Below are 19653 nucleotides of genomic sequence, written 5' to 3'. Positions count from 1 at the left end.
AGGTATTATACTTCCTTGCTATGGTAAGGTTGCCAGCTGTCAAGGGAAGGGGCTGGGTTTCCTCTAATTTTAGTTGATGAAGCAGCTGAATAACATGATGATTCTGCAACCATATGCAAACTATCAAGGACTGCATGTTGTAAGCAGTGTGAGGGTGGAAATGAAATTATCTAAGGGAAAGGAGATTGTTTAGCTGGTTTGGAAAGTGACAACTCCAAAGATCAGTCAATATCCCTTCCCCTCCATGCCGGTTCATTCATGGCCCTGGGCTTGTGTGGAACAGCAGACATCTTCAGACAGCATTTGAGATTTGATTGCCTGATGATAAAATCTGACTTTATTTGGGATTTAGATCTGTAGAGTTAGCTGTGTGATCCAGATATAAAGCTTCTAAATGCTTTCTCCGTCTAAAAAACAGCTAAAATGGGTGTCTCCCGTAGCATCTAACTTTAAAGGAGTGCCAGAATGTGAACATGAAAATGTGCTTCCTGGAACTAGAACCTTTTTTTAAAATGCTGTTTGGCTGCAGTGGAGTCTGGCTGAACTGTGCATACTTGCATGAATGGGATTTCCTCTTGCCAGCCCTGTTAGTGTGGTAACTCAGTATGGTTTCAGATGGAAAAACTGAATCAAAGTGTACATTGTAGTCAAGGATTTCCCCAAACAGTAATCACTTCTGATTACTTCCAAAAGTGTTGGTTTTGGCTCTAAAAGTTCCATCCACTCTGGCTTTAGTGTTTGTCGTGTGCAGCACAGAAGATATTTGGCTGAACCATATCTGAATAGCTTCACTTATCTGTGCAGTCCTCTGCTGGCAGTAGCTGCCTAGAAGCATCTTGACCTACATCCAATATGAGTAACATGCTGCTAAATGGGGAGGACGTTATGCTTGGAAGCTTTGTAGCTACCATGCTCCCCGTAATACTAGCTGGCTTGAGATGAGGCTTTCTTACTGAGATGTCAAACAAGATCTGGAGGGTTCAGCTTGTCTGTAGAACGTTACCCAAAATGCTACATGCTGTACTTGGAGATCAGAGTGCAGGGAGGCCCCTTTGGCAGCTTTATTTAGTCTTTGTCAAGCATAATCTAAACTCCTAAGAGTAGTATAGTCGGAGGAAGGTACTGGGACCAGATTACTTCAGTGTACCTGAGCTGCCTCTGGCCATTTCAGAATGCTATCATCAATATTACGAGGGACTAGAGAATCCAGAGTAATGTCCCTTTTTGTTCTAGAGGAAAACATGTAGCAGCGTACATTACACAAACTTGAAGAATGTGAATGCAGGGTCCCTTAATGAGATGATCTGCCTATAGTTTTGGAGAGCTATATATTGCTCTGAATATGGTACCAGTGACTGGTGGCTGTCCTGGCCCAGTGTCCAAATATGGTGGTCAGCTATCTGAGAGAGCACAAACAGACGTTGAATCCAGGTAACATAGATGTGATCCTACTTGGAAGGGCTATCCTTGAAGACAATCTAGAAACTGAGCTAGTGCAAAGTATGGCTGCTCATCTACTATCTGGGGTTAGCTGATGGGGCCATGTTACTCCTATTCTGAGTTGCAACTTGATGGTACATTCCATCACCATCTAGTTGTCCATTTGAAAAAGGTAGAAGATTCAAGTACACAAATCTAAGGCATGGTTTTACTTGCTATGCCAACTACAAATAGCATTGCATGTCTGCACCAACCGTATATTTCAGCACCCTCTTTTGAGAGACTACGGGGAATGGGAAATAAGGCAACAACTAGCTTCAAGCTGGCATGATTTGTGCTTGAACGTTACCCATGGATCCTGAGCCAAGTACGGCTCTAAGACAACTGCAGGCTTAAGTGAGGCCCTGCTGTCTGAAATTTGGTAGTGAATTGGAATGAGGTGATTCTGATAGTCCAGCCTCTGAGGCAGTGGTAGCCTTGTCATGAGTGAAGGCATTCACTCTCTAGAGTTTGCACTGAACTGTGGTGTATGTCAATGCAGGCGATGTGGGTTGCTAAGCCTACACAACTCTTGCTTAGTCTATTTTTTCTGGAAGGCTTGGTTTTCTGGCACTTCTGAAATATCAAATTAAAAGACTGTTCTCATTTTTTGGAGAATGGAGTATATGGCTAGTAAAGGGGGCATCTTGTAGAAAAATTTGTTACTGCTCAAGCGAATGTAAGGATTAAGACCTCTTCTATTGTACACTATAATGTGGCACTATAATGGGGCACTTTAATGTGGCACTCCATGATTCAGGAGGCAACAGCCAAGGGTCATCTCTGTTCTACTTGACTTCCATAGCATCCCTACAACAGGGACCCTTAACCAGTGGTTGGAGGCCCTGGGTTCCTTTGTTTCAACCAAGTTGTCTCTAAGCTTAAACAGCAGAGATGAACAAACCTTAGGGAAGCACATTGTACATTTGAGAGCCTGAGATCTAGATTATGCCTGAAAAAGTAATGATACAAGTAGCAAGATCATTAAGTACCTGGGCAACCTGCATTGAAATGAAAGACCGAATCACTTTCCCAATACTACCCAATTTGCATGCGTAGGCTGGTAAAGCAGCCAAGAAAATCTTCCTGGAATACTTGTGTTGATACTCAAATGCTTCACAAAGCACTGTTTCAGTGAAGCCTGTCACAAAGCAAACTGATCTCATCTGCAGTTTCTGGGGGCTTTTTGCATACATGGGGGAACAAGAGGTGACCTCACTAATGAGGAATGTGCTTTGGTAAGTATAAGAGGGGGGCCTGCTCTCCTGGGGCTTATTGTCAGTATAACAAGTTTGTCAATGATGTCATTTATCCAAAGCATGCTGCAGCAAGCTTTAAGGACACAGGAAGTGCTTGGAAAGCTGAAGTCTGTTTTAATAATAAGTGGGAACAAAGTTCTACAGGTTGGGTATAGAAGAATTTATTGGAAAAGGAAGCATTACCAGGTGTGGACTCCTGTTAGAGTACAGCTGCCAGACTTCCTTGTTGACCAGAAGGCTCTGGCTCAAAATGCAGTGCTGAATGTGTGCTAATTTGAAACAGCCCTATAGCTACATGGGGCAGTTTAGGAGTAACACCCCGCCAGACATTGTCAAGCCCACTTCCAAATTCTGAGTTTTTATTTTTTTTAAATTGAGCCTGTAGTCCTTTTGGTTGCAGAGATATAAGGGAAAATGTGCAAGATCTTTTTCCCTCTCAGAGGTACAGCTATAAGATTTGCCTCCAAAGACAGCTGCTGGTTAACCTCTTCCTTACAAAATTTATCCTCTTCTGCTCTGTTCCATCACCTTTTCTCCCTAGGCCTCTTGCTGCTTTCTTGTTTCTCTCCTCCCTTGTCACTTTGGACTTTAAAAAGAACATTGGTCAGAAAACGGGAGTCAGATTTATGCTACTTAGGGTTTGCTGCCTTCTGTTTGCAGTTGGAAATAAGCCTTGATGTGGTCACTGGAGGGAAGAAGCAGAAAAATGAATCCCCAGGTTGACTTGGCCTGGTATAAGGTATTAAACAGTTACAAACCACCTTTGATTGGTTGCAAACATTCTGCACATGCTCTATGAGTAGCCACTGTCAAGTTCCTGATTTGATCCTCACTCCCTCCAAAATCTGGGATTAGGACAGAAGAGGCATATTGCACAGGCAGCCACAGGTCTAAAAAATTCTAGATCCTTTCACAACAGAAAAAAATATGTCAGTATAGAATGCCAATAGGCTGAGGGGCATAATATCCATATAGTCTTATGTCATCACATTTCTACAAAAAAATTAACTATTTGGGAGGATCTAAATCTGTGTTAAGAGTCAGTTTTCTGAATACGAAGAGCACAAATGTTCCGCACATGTGCAGAGTGTTTCTTCCTCACTATACAATAACCACAAACACCTATCTTCCTGGTATTAGGGGATAATTTCTAGGTTGGAGGAGAGGATTTGCAGCCAAGTATACCTTGGGAACTTCCCATCTTAGTAATTAAGGCACTGATTAACTGTTATCTTCCACCCATCTACCCTGTGCTTTCCCAACAGTTTTGAATCCTACCCATTCTTCTATGCCCTGCAATACTTGAGAGAAGAATCTATGTGCATTAATTAAATCAACCAAGGATGTAGTGTGATAAGCAAATCACTTTTTCCAGGGTAGCTGATAGTATTCTAGATTGCAGATTCTAAAATGACACACTAAACACTTTGAAGGAAGCTTGTGAACCCAGAATCCCGATGTTGTATCTACTGCGCAATGGTGGCTCTTGTTCAGACAGGGGGACATGGAATTTATTTGCTTTTAGAAGCTATATGACACTGGTCTTGACATGTGCTGTTGGCAGTTGTAGCTGCTGCGATGCTCTTAATTGATAATGATAACTTAGCAAAGTTGATGAGACTACTGGTATTAAAACAGACTTGTAAATAATTCTGTTTGTCACTTGTGAGAGTTGCATTTGTATGGTTAGAAAAAGAAAGCTTGTAAATTTGAGGAGTAGTTTCTTCTTCTCTTAGGCGGTTGGTATGCCCACGAATACCTAACATGGAAGGTGGACTAGGAAATCCTGTGGGCTTGTTTGTAAGTCTATTTCAGTTCTGGTAGTGAAGTGCCTACACCTGGCACTGCCAGTCTTATATAAGTATTGGCAGAACATAATTTTATTGTTTTCCTAGACATTAAGACAATGGAAAGGGCCAGTGTTTTCTAGGAAGTAAATAATTACCAATGAAACAGGAAATTTGGATGTTTGTCTTGTGGATCTTTAGTATATTGCTGTTTTATGTTGCACTCTGCCGGTTTGTCAAAGAGTCAACAGTACTGGCAGCTGTGAATTTATCAAGTTGTCCTAATTACCCATTTCCTGACCATAAGTATTTTCACTTAATGTTGCCAGGTAGGTCTAGACTACTTTAGAGAGGCGATAGACATGTACCTGGAATACATACAAAAACCTCAACTTACTTAAAGGTGTGTATCTTCCCCATAGAGGATATGGATGTTGGCTTTAACAGGGAGAATGTATCTAGACCAGAGAATAAATGGTTTATTTACTATTCAGAAAACATCTATGCCATCTCTCCAGGAACCTGTCTGAGATGGCTTACAAAATAAAAAATCCAGCCCAGAATAAAAACGTAGGCCGTGAAAACATAGGCCATTGACAGTGTAAAGTAAGCTTCCAGACTAAAATAACGTTTAGAAAATAAACCCCTAAATTAAAAGCCTGGGTGAATAGGAATTTTTTTGGCCTGGTGCTTAAAATAAATCAACATAGGCACCAAGTGATCCTCAAGGGAAAAGGGCATTCTGTAAACAAGGTGACACTAATGAGTCTAGATCAGGGATGTTGAACTCCATTGTTACGGCGGCTGGATATGACATAAATGCCATGTCTTGCCAGCCCAAATCGAGAGTGGGGTGTGTGTGGCTATCTCAACTGGCTCGTGGGCCAGATAAGAGCCCTCAAGGGGCTGTATCCGGCCCCCCGGGCCTTATGTGTGACACCCCTAGACTAGATATTCTATCTCCTCTAAGATCACCTGAAGCTACATGACCATCACCTGCTCAGATACCTTGCCCCAAAATGGAAGGTTGGCCATTGGATGGTAGTTGTTGAGGTCGGTGGGTCCAGGGATGCCTTCCTCAGGAGAGTTTGCATGACTGCCTCTTTCAAGGCATTTGGAACTACACCCTCATTTGACTAACCAAGCCTGGCTTGCTACCAACAGCCATGAAGGCAAGGGCCAAATCTAGATTTGGTGAGTTGCACATTTCTGAGTAATTTATCTACTTCATCAGGCCTCACCAACTAAAAATAATCCACATAGCTAGGGCAGGATTACACTCCAATGGCATCCTGAGATTGAACTTCACCAGCTGTGGAATCTAAGTCATGGTGTATGTGAGTGATTTTATCTGCAAAATACATTGCAAAACCATCAGTGAGCCTGTATGTTTTCCAGGGCCACATTTTTAGGAGCCTGGAATAAGAGCCCCTTAAAAAGGTAAAGGTCCCCTGTGCAAACACCGGGTCATTCCTGACCCATGGGGTGACGTCACATCCCAATGTTTACTAGGCAGACTTTGTTTACAGGGTGGTTTGCCAATGCCTTCCCCAGTCATCTTCCCTTTAGCCCCAGCAGCAAGCTGGGTACTCATTTTACCGACCTCGGAAGGATGGAAGGCTGAGTCGACCTTGAGCCGGCTACCTGAAACTGACTTCCGTCAGGATTGAACTCAGGTCGTGAGCAGAGCTTGGACTACATTACTGCATCTTACCACTCTGCGCCACGGGGCTCCCTAAGAGCCCCTCAACAGCCCAGAAAAGCTGTTCTTGATGGCATTTTGTTGATGCAAAGTACTCTGACTTTGGTGCCGCTGCCACACAGAGTAGGCATGATAATGTGTTCTCACCTGTGCTTGGTCACATTCACTTTACGTTTTCCTCGACTTGCACTCCACCTACCTGCCCAACTGCTTCATTCCTCCAAGCTCCTCAGTAAACTAAGGAGCATTTCAGGCTCTCCTGGGGGGTAGAGGGCACTCTAGAGTGATCATATCCACAGCCCGGGTCATCTGTATATTTCACCAATCGATCAGGTCTGCAAAAGAAGCACCAGCCTTTCTGACCAGAGAATCACCACGAAATGTTAGGAAACCATCTGGATTCATCACCCTCCTGGATTGGACCATCCAAACTGGCTCCCCCACTCTTGCAGAGAGAGTCTAAACCTCACCCCATGACAAGGACAGTGTGGAAAATTTCCCCATTACCAAGGCATGCCTTCTTTCCCCAGAGAATACCAGATCAAGTATATGTCCTGTTGTATGCGTAGGGATTAGAATGTCTTGGGATAGCCCCATGGTTGTCATGGTGGCCATGACGTCTTCAGCCATTCTAGTCAGGGCAGCCTTAGCCTTAGACATTGAAGTCCCCAAGAACAATAGTCCTCAGGGTCCTCAATGTCAAATCTGTGACTACTTCAGTCTGCTCAGGCAGGGAGAGTTGGGCAACATGGTGGGCAGTATACCAACAGTCTCTATTGTGTCCTGAGTTCCCAACATTAGGTACCAGGACTCAAAATTGGGGTTCTAGGTAACAAAACACCTGGAGAGTGCTAGAGAGGCCTGAAAGACCACAGCTACACTCCCTCCTCCCCCACCAATACTAGGCTAATGCTATTTCAGGAACCCAGGGGGGCAGAATTGGGAAAGAGCTACCCTTTCCTCTTTACCCTTCCCATAATGCATACTAGGTCAGCCTCCTTATCCAGTATTAAGTCTTGGGTGCAGGATGTTTTATTTTGAACTGACCTGGCATTCAACAGCAGCACTTTCAGGCTTGATGTTTTGTCAGCAAGATCTGGGGAGGGGCCTTGGATCAGTGATAGAGCATCTGTTTTGCATGTAGAAGGTCCCAGTTCCTCAGCATCTTCACCTAAAAGGATTAGTGATAGGTGTTGTGAAAGACCTCTGCCTGAGATCCTGGGGACCCACTGCCAATCTGAGTAGACAATACTGACCTTGATGGACCAATGGTTGATTCAGTGTAAGGCAGCTTCATGCATTCATTACCCGGGTTGCCTTGGTTGGGAGAATGACCAGAAAAAGAAATGGTCATAACCTGGTGACCTCTGCTTCCCCTCACCTGCCTCATTCTCCTTCCACCACCATACCTTCCAATACCCACCAGTACCTCAGTTGTGGCATCACTCTCCCCAGATCCACATTTACCCAGACATATAATACAAAATCTCACCAGCAGCAACCAGCTCCCACTGGTGGGTCACAGGGAGGTACAGTAGTCTCTTGCTAGTCTCCAGCTTCCAACTCCTGATACACCATGATGTAATGTGGAGATCTCCTGTCACAGTCCCTGAGAGCCACCAAGCACAAGCCACAGGCTAAGAGCCAAGGCCAAGGCCAAGATCCCTTTGGCTTGTTCCAAAGCTTATGCCTCTGGCAATAGCTGGGCTTTAAAAGCTCCGTAGCGCAGAGTGTTAAGCTGCAGTACTGCAGTCAAAAGCTTTGCTCACGACCTGAGTTCGATCCCGACGGAAGTTGGTTTCAGGTAGCCGGCTCAAGGTAGACTCAGCCTTCCACCCTTCCGAGGTCGGTAAAATGAGGACCCAGCTTGCTGGGGGTAAAGGGAAGACAACTGGGGTAGGCACTGGCAAACCACCCCGTAAACAAAGTCTGCCTTGGAAATGTCAGGATGTGATATCACCCCATGGGTCAGGAATGACCCGTGCTTGCACAGGGGACCTTTACCTTTTATAAAAGCAAGTCCTCTGTTGGTAATTCACTTCAACAGAGAGGTGAGGCATCAGGTTTAGCTGCAGAACCCTAGTCAGATGACTAGTTAGTCTCAATCTAGTTCCCACCCCTCCTCACAGTGCAATAATTAAGGTGAAACTTCTCTGCCTGCTTTGCTAGTTTTACAGCATTTTAGTTATAAAATGTAGATTATAAACTACATGCTGTCTAAACAAAATGATGGTTGCCAACTTAGAAGGTTTTATGAGGAGAGTGGATATGTTCATGGAGGAGAGGGCTCTCCATGGCTACTTGTCAAAATGTATACTAGTCATGATGCATACCTATTCTCTCCAGGATCAGAGGAGCATGCCTATTATATTAGGTGCTTTGGAACACAGGCAGGATGCTGCTGCTGGAGTCGCCTTGTTTGTGGGCTTCCTAGAGGCCCATAGAATCATAGAGTAGAATCATAGAGTTGGAAGGGACCACCAGGGTCATCTAGTCCAACCCCTTGCACAATGCAGGAAATTCCAAACTACCTCCCTAGTGACCCGTACTCCATGCCCAGAAGATGGCCAAGGTGCCCTCCCTCTCATGAGCTACCTAGTTGGCCACTGTGTGAACAGACTGCTGGTCTTGATAGGCCTCGATCTGATCCAGCATGACTTTTCTTATGGTCTTATGTTTTCTTCTGAAATGAGTCACGTTTAAAATGGCAAATAATAATTTTAATAAAATTGCCACTCATGTCAGTGGCGGCCGAGCCAATTACAGAAGAATAATTGTGGCCATTTTGTATAGGTAGGGTACTGAGAAGGTTTTACATGTATCTGGCTACGCAGTTAGGGTAGATCAGAATGTTAAACATTTTAATTGTCCACATGTTAATGTGTTCGCACCTAGTTTCTTTTCTGGTGTGGTTTTTAATTTTTACTTGAAGCTGGATAAGTACAAGATGATTGGACTAACATATCTGGCCATCTCTTACATGAAAACATTGAAATTGCATACTTATGCCACCAAAGCAGTCAGAGAAATCATGACTTGTGTCAGAATAGATAAGCAAAGTAGCTATTTTGTATAATTGAGCAAGTGCCAACAAATCCATTGTCTGTGGAAGCTTATTACTTTTTATCTTGACATGCTTCACTCCAGCCCATGTGAAGCTCTCCAGGGCTTGCATTTGAAAATGTGGGCGCAAAGGGCATAGCTGCAGTAGGGCAGCCCGTGCAAGTGCCTCTTACTTGCACCCACTTTCTCAAGTTTGAGTTGTCAAGGGAGTGCTCTTGCTTGATCTGCAGTTGCCTTGTCTTGCTAAACTTATTTTCACAAATCCAATTGAGCATGAGTGAACAAGAGATGTCCAGGAGCACGTGTCTGGCATTCTGCTACATCTGAAAATAGTAGAATAAACATAGGAAGACATCCCAACAGGACTGTATCCAAAGCTTGAGTGCTATAGTTCTACGTAAATCCTGACCCAAGTAATTTGTACCCATTTTCCTCTGTACTGAAGATCAGCAGTTGACATGGTGCTAAGGAGTTGCCAAATTTAATTTAACAATGTCATTCTTCCCTTTCCCTAATCTCTCCTTACTTTTGCTCAAGGCAGTAAAAAAAAGTACATCTCCTCTGTGTACTCCAGTTACCAAGGAAACTTGCTGTAGTAGCTTATCAAGTTTCCGTTAATTGTGTAACTGCAAATTCCTAGCAGTACTGGAGCAGGACAAAGTTCAAAGAGAATGTATCATTTAGCTCTGTAAGCTTTATTTTGAACAGCTCTGTCATTCAAACATGAGAGAACTTTGAGATTGTTTTGCGCTGCAGCAGGTTGTCTAAGTTTATAGGCAGTCATCTTTCTGTTTGGTGACACCCTTGGGTGTGTGCTGTGGAGCAGTTTTTATTGTGACTTAAATAAAAATTAACTTGACCAACAAATACTAGTAAATGCCCTGAATAACCATTTAGTGGTAGGCTTTTAAAGCAAGTCTTTAACATTAATCACGGTATCTGACTTAATTCCAAAGGATATTTGTGAGATTGCTTATACTGTTAGCAGTGTTCAGACTGTGATCCGTTAGGGCAGGAAATTGCCACTATTGAATATTTCTTGGTTTCAGCATGCAAATTTAGTGACTCCAAGTACATTAGAACAAATGACAGCAAATGTGAACTCTATAACCTGGTAGAACTAGCATTTGATATGAAAAAAAAAGCCGGTTAACTGGTCTGATATTCAAGTATAATTTTTTTCAAATTATGCTAGCTGTAGACACTCCTGAATGACTCCAGACAACTGTCCCTTCCAGATTCTCATAGTGACATGCCAAGTTATGTGTTCTCCACATAACAAGGGCAAAGAAGTCTGTGCCAGTCACACAATCCTGGACAGTTGTGATGTGTATTGCTGAGGTGGAGGACTGCTGATGAGAGTTTTGACTTTCCCTGAAGCACATCCTTTATGGAACTTTCTTTGAAAGGATGTTTGCTTGGTGCTGTCTGTTGTGCTCCCCATGCAAGGTCAGAGAACCGCTCAGAGTTTGGGTAGTTAAGTGTTGCTGTTAGTAGATAACTGGTTCTGTGATTAGAATTCCGTGTAACTTTTTGTGTGTTTATTTTTAGCCCCCTTGAACACATGAAGCTGCCTTATACTGAATCAGGCCCTTGGTCCATCAAAGTCAGTATTGTCTACTCAGACCAGCAGCGGCTCTCCGGGGTCTCAGGCAGAGGTCTTTCACATCACCTACTTGCTTAGTTCCTTTAGCTGGGAATGCCGGGGATTGAACCTGGGACCTTCTGCATGCCAAGCAGATGCTCTACCACTGAGCCATGGCCCCTCCTTAAATATCACATTCTGCAGGTGTCACAGAAACACTTTATCTTGGTTCATGCTCCTGCCTGAACAGATGGTTCAGCATGTTGGCTGGCTTTCTTTATTGTCCATGTGGCTTGCTTGGGAAAAGCACTCTAGAACTGCAAGGCAAGGATACCTGAACCTTCCTGAGTGAAGATGTAGGCTGTTACTTAAGGGTGATGGCTATATTTGCAATAGCTATTCATTTATTTAGAAAATGTGCATGCTGCCACGTGGGGTGGCTCACAAATATGATTACTAGGCAGTATCGGACCACGGGTAGTCAATATCTAACTGGATAACTTACCAGCAGCCCAACCCTAGGTTTCTAGTCATGTAGCACACTTAACTGCCTCCCGTGACACTGGCTACTTTTGATTCGAAATGTCTGCTAATTTGTTTCTGTTCCAGATAAATTACTTTGAAGCCTTTCCAAGGTGGGATATAATTGTGTGAAAAATCTTCCCCTGTGGTTTATGCTCTTATGCAAAACACTCCTCTTTTGATGTGGCTTGGCTCTTACTAATCTCTGTGTTTGAGGCCACTAGTAAAGTTGTCATTTTAGTTCCATTAATCTAATTACAACATTAATCTGAGATGGGTTTAATCTTTCAGCACCCTATATCCATTGTGGGTTTGCCTTGATGTGGTGGTGTTGTACATTTTAAAATGAGAATTCAGTAAGCAACTACAGAGGCAAATGTTGGGTTTCATTACTAAGTTCTTTATTAGGGCTTGTACAGGAAAGGCTACCATGTTGAAAGGCAGTCTTCAAGATAGCATGGCTGTTTGAGACAAGGAACATTTGGATTTTGAAATCATTAATATTCCATTAAAAGTGTCAGACTTCCCATTTTTAAAACTATGGCTGTAGTCAAGGCATACTTGAGGTTTTGTACGCAATCTAGGTAAAATGACCTCCCATTTACTTCCTATGCAACAGAAGTAGATTGTGACTGGCTATACTTAAAGCGCTAGCAGTATTTTTGCAGTAAATGCTAAGCTGGACTCTGGTGTAGCCTTCCACATTCGGCTTCGGGTGCATGTGGAAGAAATACTATATATTTTGAGTGAGCAAAACCGTGTCTTATTTCAACCCTTCCAAATACAAATTTCCTAATTTTTTTCAGCCCCCCCCAAATTAAACCTAGGCTTGAGGGGAACAAACACTTTCCCAAAATTTTTTGGCTTTTCCTCAGGCCTTTACATACCTCTATATCATGTGAAGAAACATATATACACCCACTTTTTCACCCTTTGATTCTTCTACGATTCCTGTGCTGCTTCTCCCCTGGATATTCCTCCTAGCCAGTAACCTCTCATGGGGAAGCTGCATATGAGCTTTGAGTTTGGAGTTGGCAGTAAGGAGTAAATTGTTGGACCCTGGTACCTTTCTGCTTCTGTGAGCTTCCTCGACGCTTGCACACTCTGTCATTCTTCATTCTGTGAGTAGAAATGACTAAAATACCTATATCATCACTCAGTTTAGTACAGAGCTATAATATTTTGAGCTATTCAAAGTTTTAAACTCTTAATCTCTGCCTGGTAGTCTTAGCCTATGTCTCTACTGTGTTGCTGTGTCTCTACTCGGTTGCCGTTTCCCTAAAAATAATTCCTTGAGGCCATATATCTCTTTAGTACTTCACACTGTTGGTTTATTGCTTAAGCTGTTTAAGATAGCAATTAATTGCACTGGGTAGTAATTCCACTGTTCCTAATCTCCTATGCAATAGCTCATTGCTTAGAGCCACAAATAATGCAGTAAAACTGAGTGGCAATAGGCGGTGTATATGGGCAGAATCTTGCTGACTGCTGGAAAGGCTTGTGGACGGCCTTGGATGATCCAGGAATGACTGGTGACCAGCTCTTGATCAGCCAGGCATCGCAAATAGTGCCTGGCAATGCTTAGGAAGAGATTATTATAAAGTCACCCTTTAAACCAGTGGTTCCCAACCGGTGGTCCGCGGACCACCAGGGGTCCGGCACGCAGCTCTCTCCCTCTCTCTCAGTTGAGCTGCAGCCGCGGCTCAGGGGCCGTGTGTGAGGTAAAGTGCCCTCCTCCCCCCCTTTCCCTCTCCTCACAGCGCGGCCGGGTTTTGCACGTGGCGCTCGAGGGCCGGCGGCGCCAAGGCGGGCGGCGGCAGCAGCCAATCAGCGGGCGGGATTTTCCCGCTGGTTTTGGCTGGCGGAGGAGGCCGAGGCGCTGAGGATGGGCGGATGGCAGGCCTCCCGGGGAGGGAAGGTAGGAAGGAGCCCAGGTGGCGGCAGCAAGGAGGAGGAGGTCTTGGATTTGCCTTCCCATGGCGATCCTCCTCAGCCTCCACCCCGTTCCCTCTTTATAGAGCCGTCCCCCTCTTAAACGCCTCCCCTGCCCCCACACCGGGCTGGGCCGGGACTTCCGTCAGTCCGACCCTTTGCCTTCCGCCCCGCCTGCGTCCCAGCCGGGCTAGTCCGATGTCCAGCTGGCCGGCGGGCCGCTCAGAAGCTGGCGGTGCGTGTCTTTGCCTCCCCCTCGCTCGTCCTCCTGTCTCCTGGCCGTTTGTGGGGAGGTCCCTCGCTGTGCTCCTCTCTAGTGACGGCTTCCTAGAGGAGAGGGGACATATTGGCAAGGGACCGGCTGGGCCTTGGTTCTTCCCGGCCCCCAGGCCGCTCACGCGGCCACCGTCCTCCCTCACTGTCCTCCCTCATTGGCCATTTGTGAATGGGAGGTTTTGCCTTGGATTTGCTACTCAGATGCACGTTTTCCCCATCCAGATTCTCAAAACTCTGCATGGGGGGTTATTGGCCATCTGTGAATGGGAGGTTTTGCCTTGGATTTGCCGTTCAATAAAAAGTTGTTTGTATCACTGAAAGCTCTGCTATTGTGTTTTTCTTTTAAGGCAAAAGATGTTAACATATGAGTTGTTTTTTCTAAATTAAAACCTCAGTATTCAGGTTAAATTGCCGCATTGGCACTCGGAATTTTTATTTGAACCTTGGGGTCCCTGCACCGAACAAAAAAGTTCTAGTGGTCCCTGATCAAAAAAAGGTTGGGAACCACTGCTTTAAACTCTGACCTGGGTTCTGCTATGGGTTAAGAGTGCTGATACAAACTTTCATCAGGCATTTGAATAAAACTTTTGCATGTGATTGCTATGTAAATTCTGTTACTGTCTTCTACGTATCTTTAGCTTATTATCTCAGTAGGTATTATAACAGTGAGTGCATTTAACTTGCGCATGTGAACAAACTTGGATGGAAGCGAATTCAGCTTGCCAACATACCCTTTCAGTGGAAATGGCAAGACTTACCTATGTGTTCCTAACATCAAAGTGTGTATGGCTGTCTTTGATCCTAGGGCACTGATGAATTTCTGGAATATCTAACACTTGAATGATAAAAGGATGAAATACTTGACATAAGAAGAGTAGACTTATCATACAGCTGTGAAAGCAGTGCATAAAATAGGGCCCAAAATAAAAAATACAGGGGAAACTGTAGCCAGCTGTAAAAGCAGATTTTTGTAGCCCTGTAGATGCTTCTACCACCTATAATTTGTGTGCCAGTCATTTTGAATATTTAATAACATGGGAGACTTCAGATGTCCTTGTTTGTTTCAGCCTGTACTTTGTGGCAGTAAACCTCATTAACTGAGCACGAAACAGTTAAACATAGAAAGGTGGGTGAAGTGCTAAACAGCTTAAACAGTCCTCCCCGAGAATGAATAATCGAAGAGTTGTGTACCTTTTTAGATGCCTACTGAAAGATGGGCATAGCTGGCCACCAGTTAGCACTACTGCAGCTGCCAAGTGAAACTACACAAACATATTGTATACACTTATTTAGCAAAAGACTGGGTTCATGTGCTGGAGAAGGTGCATTTTTCTCATTTTCACCAGGATGGTGGCTAGCTAGACCTGTTCAATACAGTTCAACTTGATTTACTGCTGAAGTAGGAGGGGCTGTGGCTCAGTGGTAGAGCATCTGAATTGAATGCAGGAGACCCCACGATTACCCTGGAGACCCACTGCCAGTCTGAGTAGACAATATTGATCATGATGGACCAAAAGTCTGATTCAGTATAAGGCAGCTTCATGTTTATAAAGTGTAGCTTCAGCTTACTAAATGTGTTACTTTACACTACTAAGCTCCTGATTGTGTTTCTTTTTCAGATAGTAAAGCCATTGTTGATGGCAACCTGAAACTAATCCTAGGGTTAGTATGGACTCTTATCCTCCATTATTCCATCTCTATGCCTGTCTGGGAAGATGAAGGAGATGATGATGCCAAGAAACAGACTCCAAAGCAGAGACTACTAGGCTGGATTCAGAACAAAATCCCCTACTTGCCGATAACCAACTTCAACCAAAACTGGCAGGATGGCAAAGCACTGGGTGCCCTTGTAGATAGTTGTGCTCCAGGTAAGTCTCCTGTGTCCATATTCCCATTCTTTCCTAATGGCAGTAATAGTCCAGTCATTTGGTGGTTTTGCACTGAAAGCTAGTGGCATGGAAGTTGCCATAGGATCACAAGTAGTAAATGTCTGCCAGAGGAGCCTTTAGTGGAATATTCACATTGAGAGAATCCTTATGTAAACACCACTGAAGACTTCTACAGACAATAATGCATCACCTTGGTTCCTAAGGACTAAGGTCACAGAAAGATTACTAAATATCCATTTGTATCACTACACATTTACTATAGAACAACTGATCTTCAACTCCAGGAAGTATTGCATAGATGATAAAGGCTTTTCAGCAGGGCTTTTGAAATAATAGAGAAAAATGCAACATCCTTGTGCTACTGAAAGCAGAGCTTTTGCATCACACTGGCTACCAGTGCTGTTGCACCCAAGTGAACAGAGAACATTGATGTATACTTTTAATCTTCCTGTAGTTGGAAGAGTTCTGTAATTTAAGAGTCCACTTGCTCCTATTACGCCCTCTAATAAAACTACATTTAAAAATCACTATTGTAAAACAACTTTATGTTGGCATTTGATGTTCATGTTCAGAGTTTTATACTGTTTGATCCTTCCCATTTTTGGAGTCTAGACTTAACCAGGCTCCGAGTGTAACCTTATCAGTTGCAAAATTCTTTTCTAGGGTAATGATAGATAGAAAATGAATGATTAATTTTATCTCAGGAGGTTTTATTGTGATTTAGCTCATGGTCTCTAGGTCGATAGAGCTGTACCATTAAAGTAAAGTAGACTTAACTGGGAAAAGAACTTCCTGCTATGCTTCTTGGGTCCTAATTTATCTTTTGCTAGGATATAAGACCTTTTGCAAAAAGACTGTTTACTAGAAGAAAGATCTCATGTGTGGCAGAACTGAGTCCTGGAGCTGAGCCGCTGTTGCAGTCTACTAAGTACAGGTTTTGATCAGATGGATCTCTGGATGCCAGTCAGTGTGCATTGGCCTCAGTTTTTCCATCTGTGAAGTCTTCTGCTTGCACTCAGCACAATTCAGCAGCCTTTAGAACTTCCTGTCATTTGGGGGGAAAATAAGAAATTCTAAACTAGGAGGTCTTCAACTGAAAATTCCCTGTGGCTGTCGGTCTTTAACTTCACTTCAGTGGAAGTGTACTTCTATATTTCTCTCTTCTGAATAGGTACTGGCAGAACTCCCAGGTAATATTCACCTTGGCCAAATATAAAATGCAGGAAGTCTTAAGATTTTTTCCCCCTTAGGTCTCTGCCCAGACTGGGAAGCCTGGGACCCAAAGAAACCTGTTGATAATGCTCGTGAAGCCATGCAACAAGCAGATGACTGGCTGGGTGTCCCTCAGGTAAGCAAAAGCGGACTTCACTTTTCATGGCTGAAAGAAAATGGACTTCTGCGTTACACAACTTCATCCTGAGCTTTGCTGGTTGCTTGAAGCTCAAAGAATCCAGTCTGTGTTGGCTGTGGAATCGCAAAATTAAAAGCTGCATGTTGGTTCTAAGGCAACACAGTTTGTTCTTTGCCCCTTTCAGCCTAGCTTTGTGGAAGAGAAACTAAATGATCTGCTGAAATATGAAAATCATGGAACACAATCCTTGCCAGGCCAGTTGGGCAGGGAAATGGCTTGCCAAGTAGTGAGGCTTTTGTGGTGAGTTGGTAGAGCTTTAGTATATTTCTTGTTTCTGGCCACTCGGGTTCAGCTAACTTTCTAGCAACATCTAAGAACAGCTAGTTCTACAAGTTTTTGAAGTATGAATTCTTGCGTGCAGGTGCTACGCTGGTGATCTCTCTGCTTAGAGGGCTTAGGCCAGAGCGTGTATTAATCATCCTGAGTGCTGCCAAAAGCAGTCCCTCTGTGATATAAAATTCATGGTTATGTTTAGAAAACATATATCCTGGCTTTCTGTTATATGTGATGTTCAAATTGGCAACAAGAGTTTATCATACAAAGTTATGGGTTGTATCCTACCATCTGTTTCTGCTGACTTCTTCCCACTTTGCCCTGATGCTGTTTGTGATGGGGGGATGCTGACCCCCCTCAGATCAAAAATTTCAATGAGCTGCAACAGGAGGGGGAGGTGGGGAAGTCCTGTTTTCAAGATGCATGCCGTTTGCAGAACTTACAGGATACAGACCATTTAAGTATAAGAAATTAAAATTAAAACCATAAAACAGGTTAAGACATTGGATTGTAAAAACAGCAACTGCAGCAGCTGATAAATATTAGAACACCAAATCAAATATTATTAAATATAACCAGCAGCATGGTATAAAGTCTATTACTTTCCCCCAGAGCCCTGCAAAACAAAATGCCTTTTACAGCTAAACAGAAGGCCAGTTGTAAAGCCAGACTAATTCCTGGGGAAGGGAGTTCTAAACTTGTGCGCTCCAACAGGAAAGGCTTGGTCCCATGTACTCAACCTTGCCTATGCTAAAATGAAGTGCTGTTACGTCAGCTGCAACAGATCTTGAACCATGTGCAAGTTTGGTAAAAGCGGTCCTTGCGCCCCATACCTATACTTCATATAGTGTGGTGTAGTGGTTAAGAGCTGTGGTTGGGAGCGGTGGAGTCTGATCTAGAGAACTGGATTTGTTTCCCCACTCCTACACATGAAGCCAGCTGGGTGACCTTGGGCAAGTGACAGTTCTCTCAGCCCCACCTATCTCACAGGGTGTCTGTTGTGGGGAGGGGAAGGGAAGGTGATTGTAAGCCGGTTTGATTCTTCCTTAAGTGGCAGAGAATGTCGGCATATAAAAACCAACTCTTCTTCATATGAACTGCTTCCCGTGTAGTCAGTCTCTCCACATGGCTCCATTGGCAACCTTCATTTAAAGAGGAGGAGCGCATGTAATGTGTTGGAGCAACTTCATTTGATAAGTAGCGAGAATATGTGTGGTGAACTCCACTTCTAGTTAATTTGCGTTGTAATTGATGTTGGTCAGGTCATCGCTCCTGAAGAAATTATTCACCCTGATGTGGACGAGCACTCTGTAATGACGTACCTGTCACAGTTCCCTAAAGCCAAGTTGAAACCAGGTGCTCCTCTGAAGCCTAAGCTTAATCCAAAGAAGGCAAGAGCATATGGCAGAGGTAAGATCTACAATGCTCTTCTCAGTTTTAGCGGTTGAGTAAATTCACACCTGTTGTGTGAAGACCAGTTGATTCTTGTTTATGTAAATCCTGTTTTGTAGACAAACTTCCAAGTCCTATTGTATTCATTTGGTATAGTGCCAAGAAATATGTGGAAATAGTCCAAAAGGGCCACTCCTACTTTCATGTGAATTTCCAAACTCTCTGAGAACCAGTTGAGCAAGCTTGCTATCTAATGTTGTCCTGGACCGTATTTGAGTGGTCTAATTGTCTGTGTTCCTTCCCACCCTTTAAGATGGAGACTTCAGCCTGTTATCAGAGGGTGGAGATCAGTTATTGACTTTGTGTAAACCTTTCTTAAAGATGGGCGGGTCTAATACTGCCAAGAGTGGGGGCGGGGGGAGGAACTCTAAGCTTGTACTTAAATGTTAATGCTGCATGTTAATAACAACTTTTTTCAAAGGCACAAGTGCGCCAAATACATAAACCATTTAGGTTGGATGGAATCATGGAGATAGTTAAACATTTCTCTTGAAATAAGATCAAATGTCTTCTAGTTGTAGTTGAACTCTTACCTTTTCCCTATTTTGAAGTAGTCCTGGGAATACTTGTCAAGCATGTAGGATGGATTTACTGTCCGATAGCTTGTGGTGGTCCTATAGCTTATTGAACTCTATGGTAGAACATTCTGGGTTCTTTAGCATCTATAGGAATGAACAATCCAGTGCTTTGCTCTGAGTTTCAAGTTTACAGAAACATGGGAAACAGGGTTCTATAGTAGTGCAGTTAGATTTAAGCCCAGGAGCACCTCAGAGACAAACAAGAGTTTAAGGATATAAGTTTTTGAGTGTTAAAGCCTTCTGACTAGGATAAAAGGACTCAGATCTCCATTTCTCCATTAAGACTGGCAGGTATACTTCATACATCCTGTGAAATTATGGAACTTGTTACTACAACATGTCAGTTGCCAGGTTGTGATGAATCCTTTAGAACAGGAGGCCCCAACATGGTGCCTGTGGGTGCCATGGTGCCTATTGACACCTTTTCTGGCGCCCTCCAAGTGTT

General features: G+C 43.6%; 1 protein-coding gene across 3 annotated transcripts in view; it reads left to right on the top strand.

Annotated features, from left to right (window-relative positions):
- Nucleotides 1–19653, top strand: part of FLNB (filamin B) — an 89646-nt gene that overhangs the window by 12995 nt on the left and 56998 nt on the right. For all 3 annotated transcript variants that reach the window (XM_056852886.1, XM_056852877.1, XM_056852869.1), the window contains exons 2-4: nt 15225–15473; nt 16745–16842; nt 18441–18588. In XM_056852886.1, the coding sequence (XP_056708864.1) occupies nt 15225–15473; nt 16745–16842; nt 18441–18588 (495 nt within the window). The remainder of the gene's footprint in view (nt 1–15224; nt 15474–16744; nt 16843–18440; nt 18589–19653) is intronic.

Source organism: Euleptes europaea, chromosome 1 (genome assembly GCF_029931775.1).
Source record: "Euleptes europaea isolate rEulEur1 chromosome 1, rEulEur1.hap1, whole genome shotgun sequence".
Lineage (NCBI taxonomy): Eukaryota > Metazoa > Chordata > Lepidosauria > Squamata > Sphaerodactylidae > Euleptes > Euleptes europaea.
Note: the sequence above shows the minus strand (reverse complement) of the source record. Positions and strands in the feature narration are given on the sequence as shown.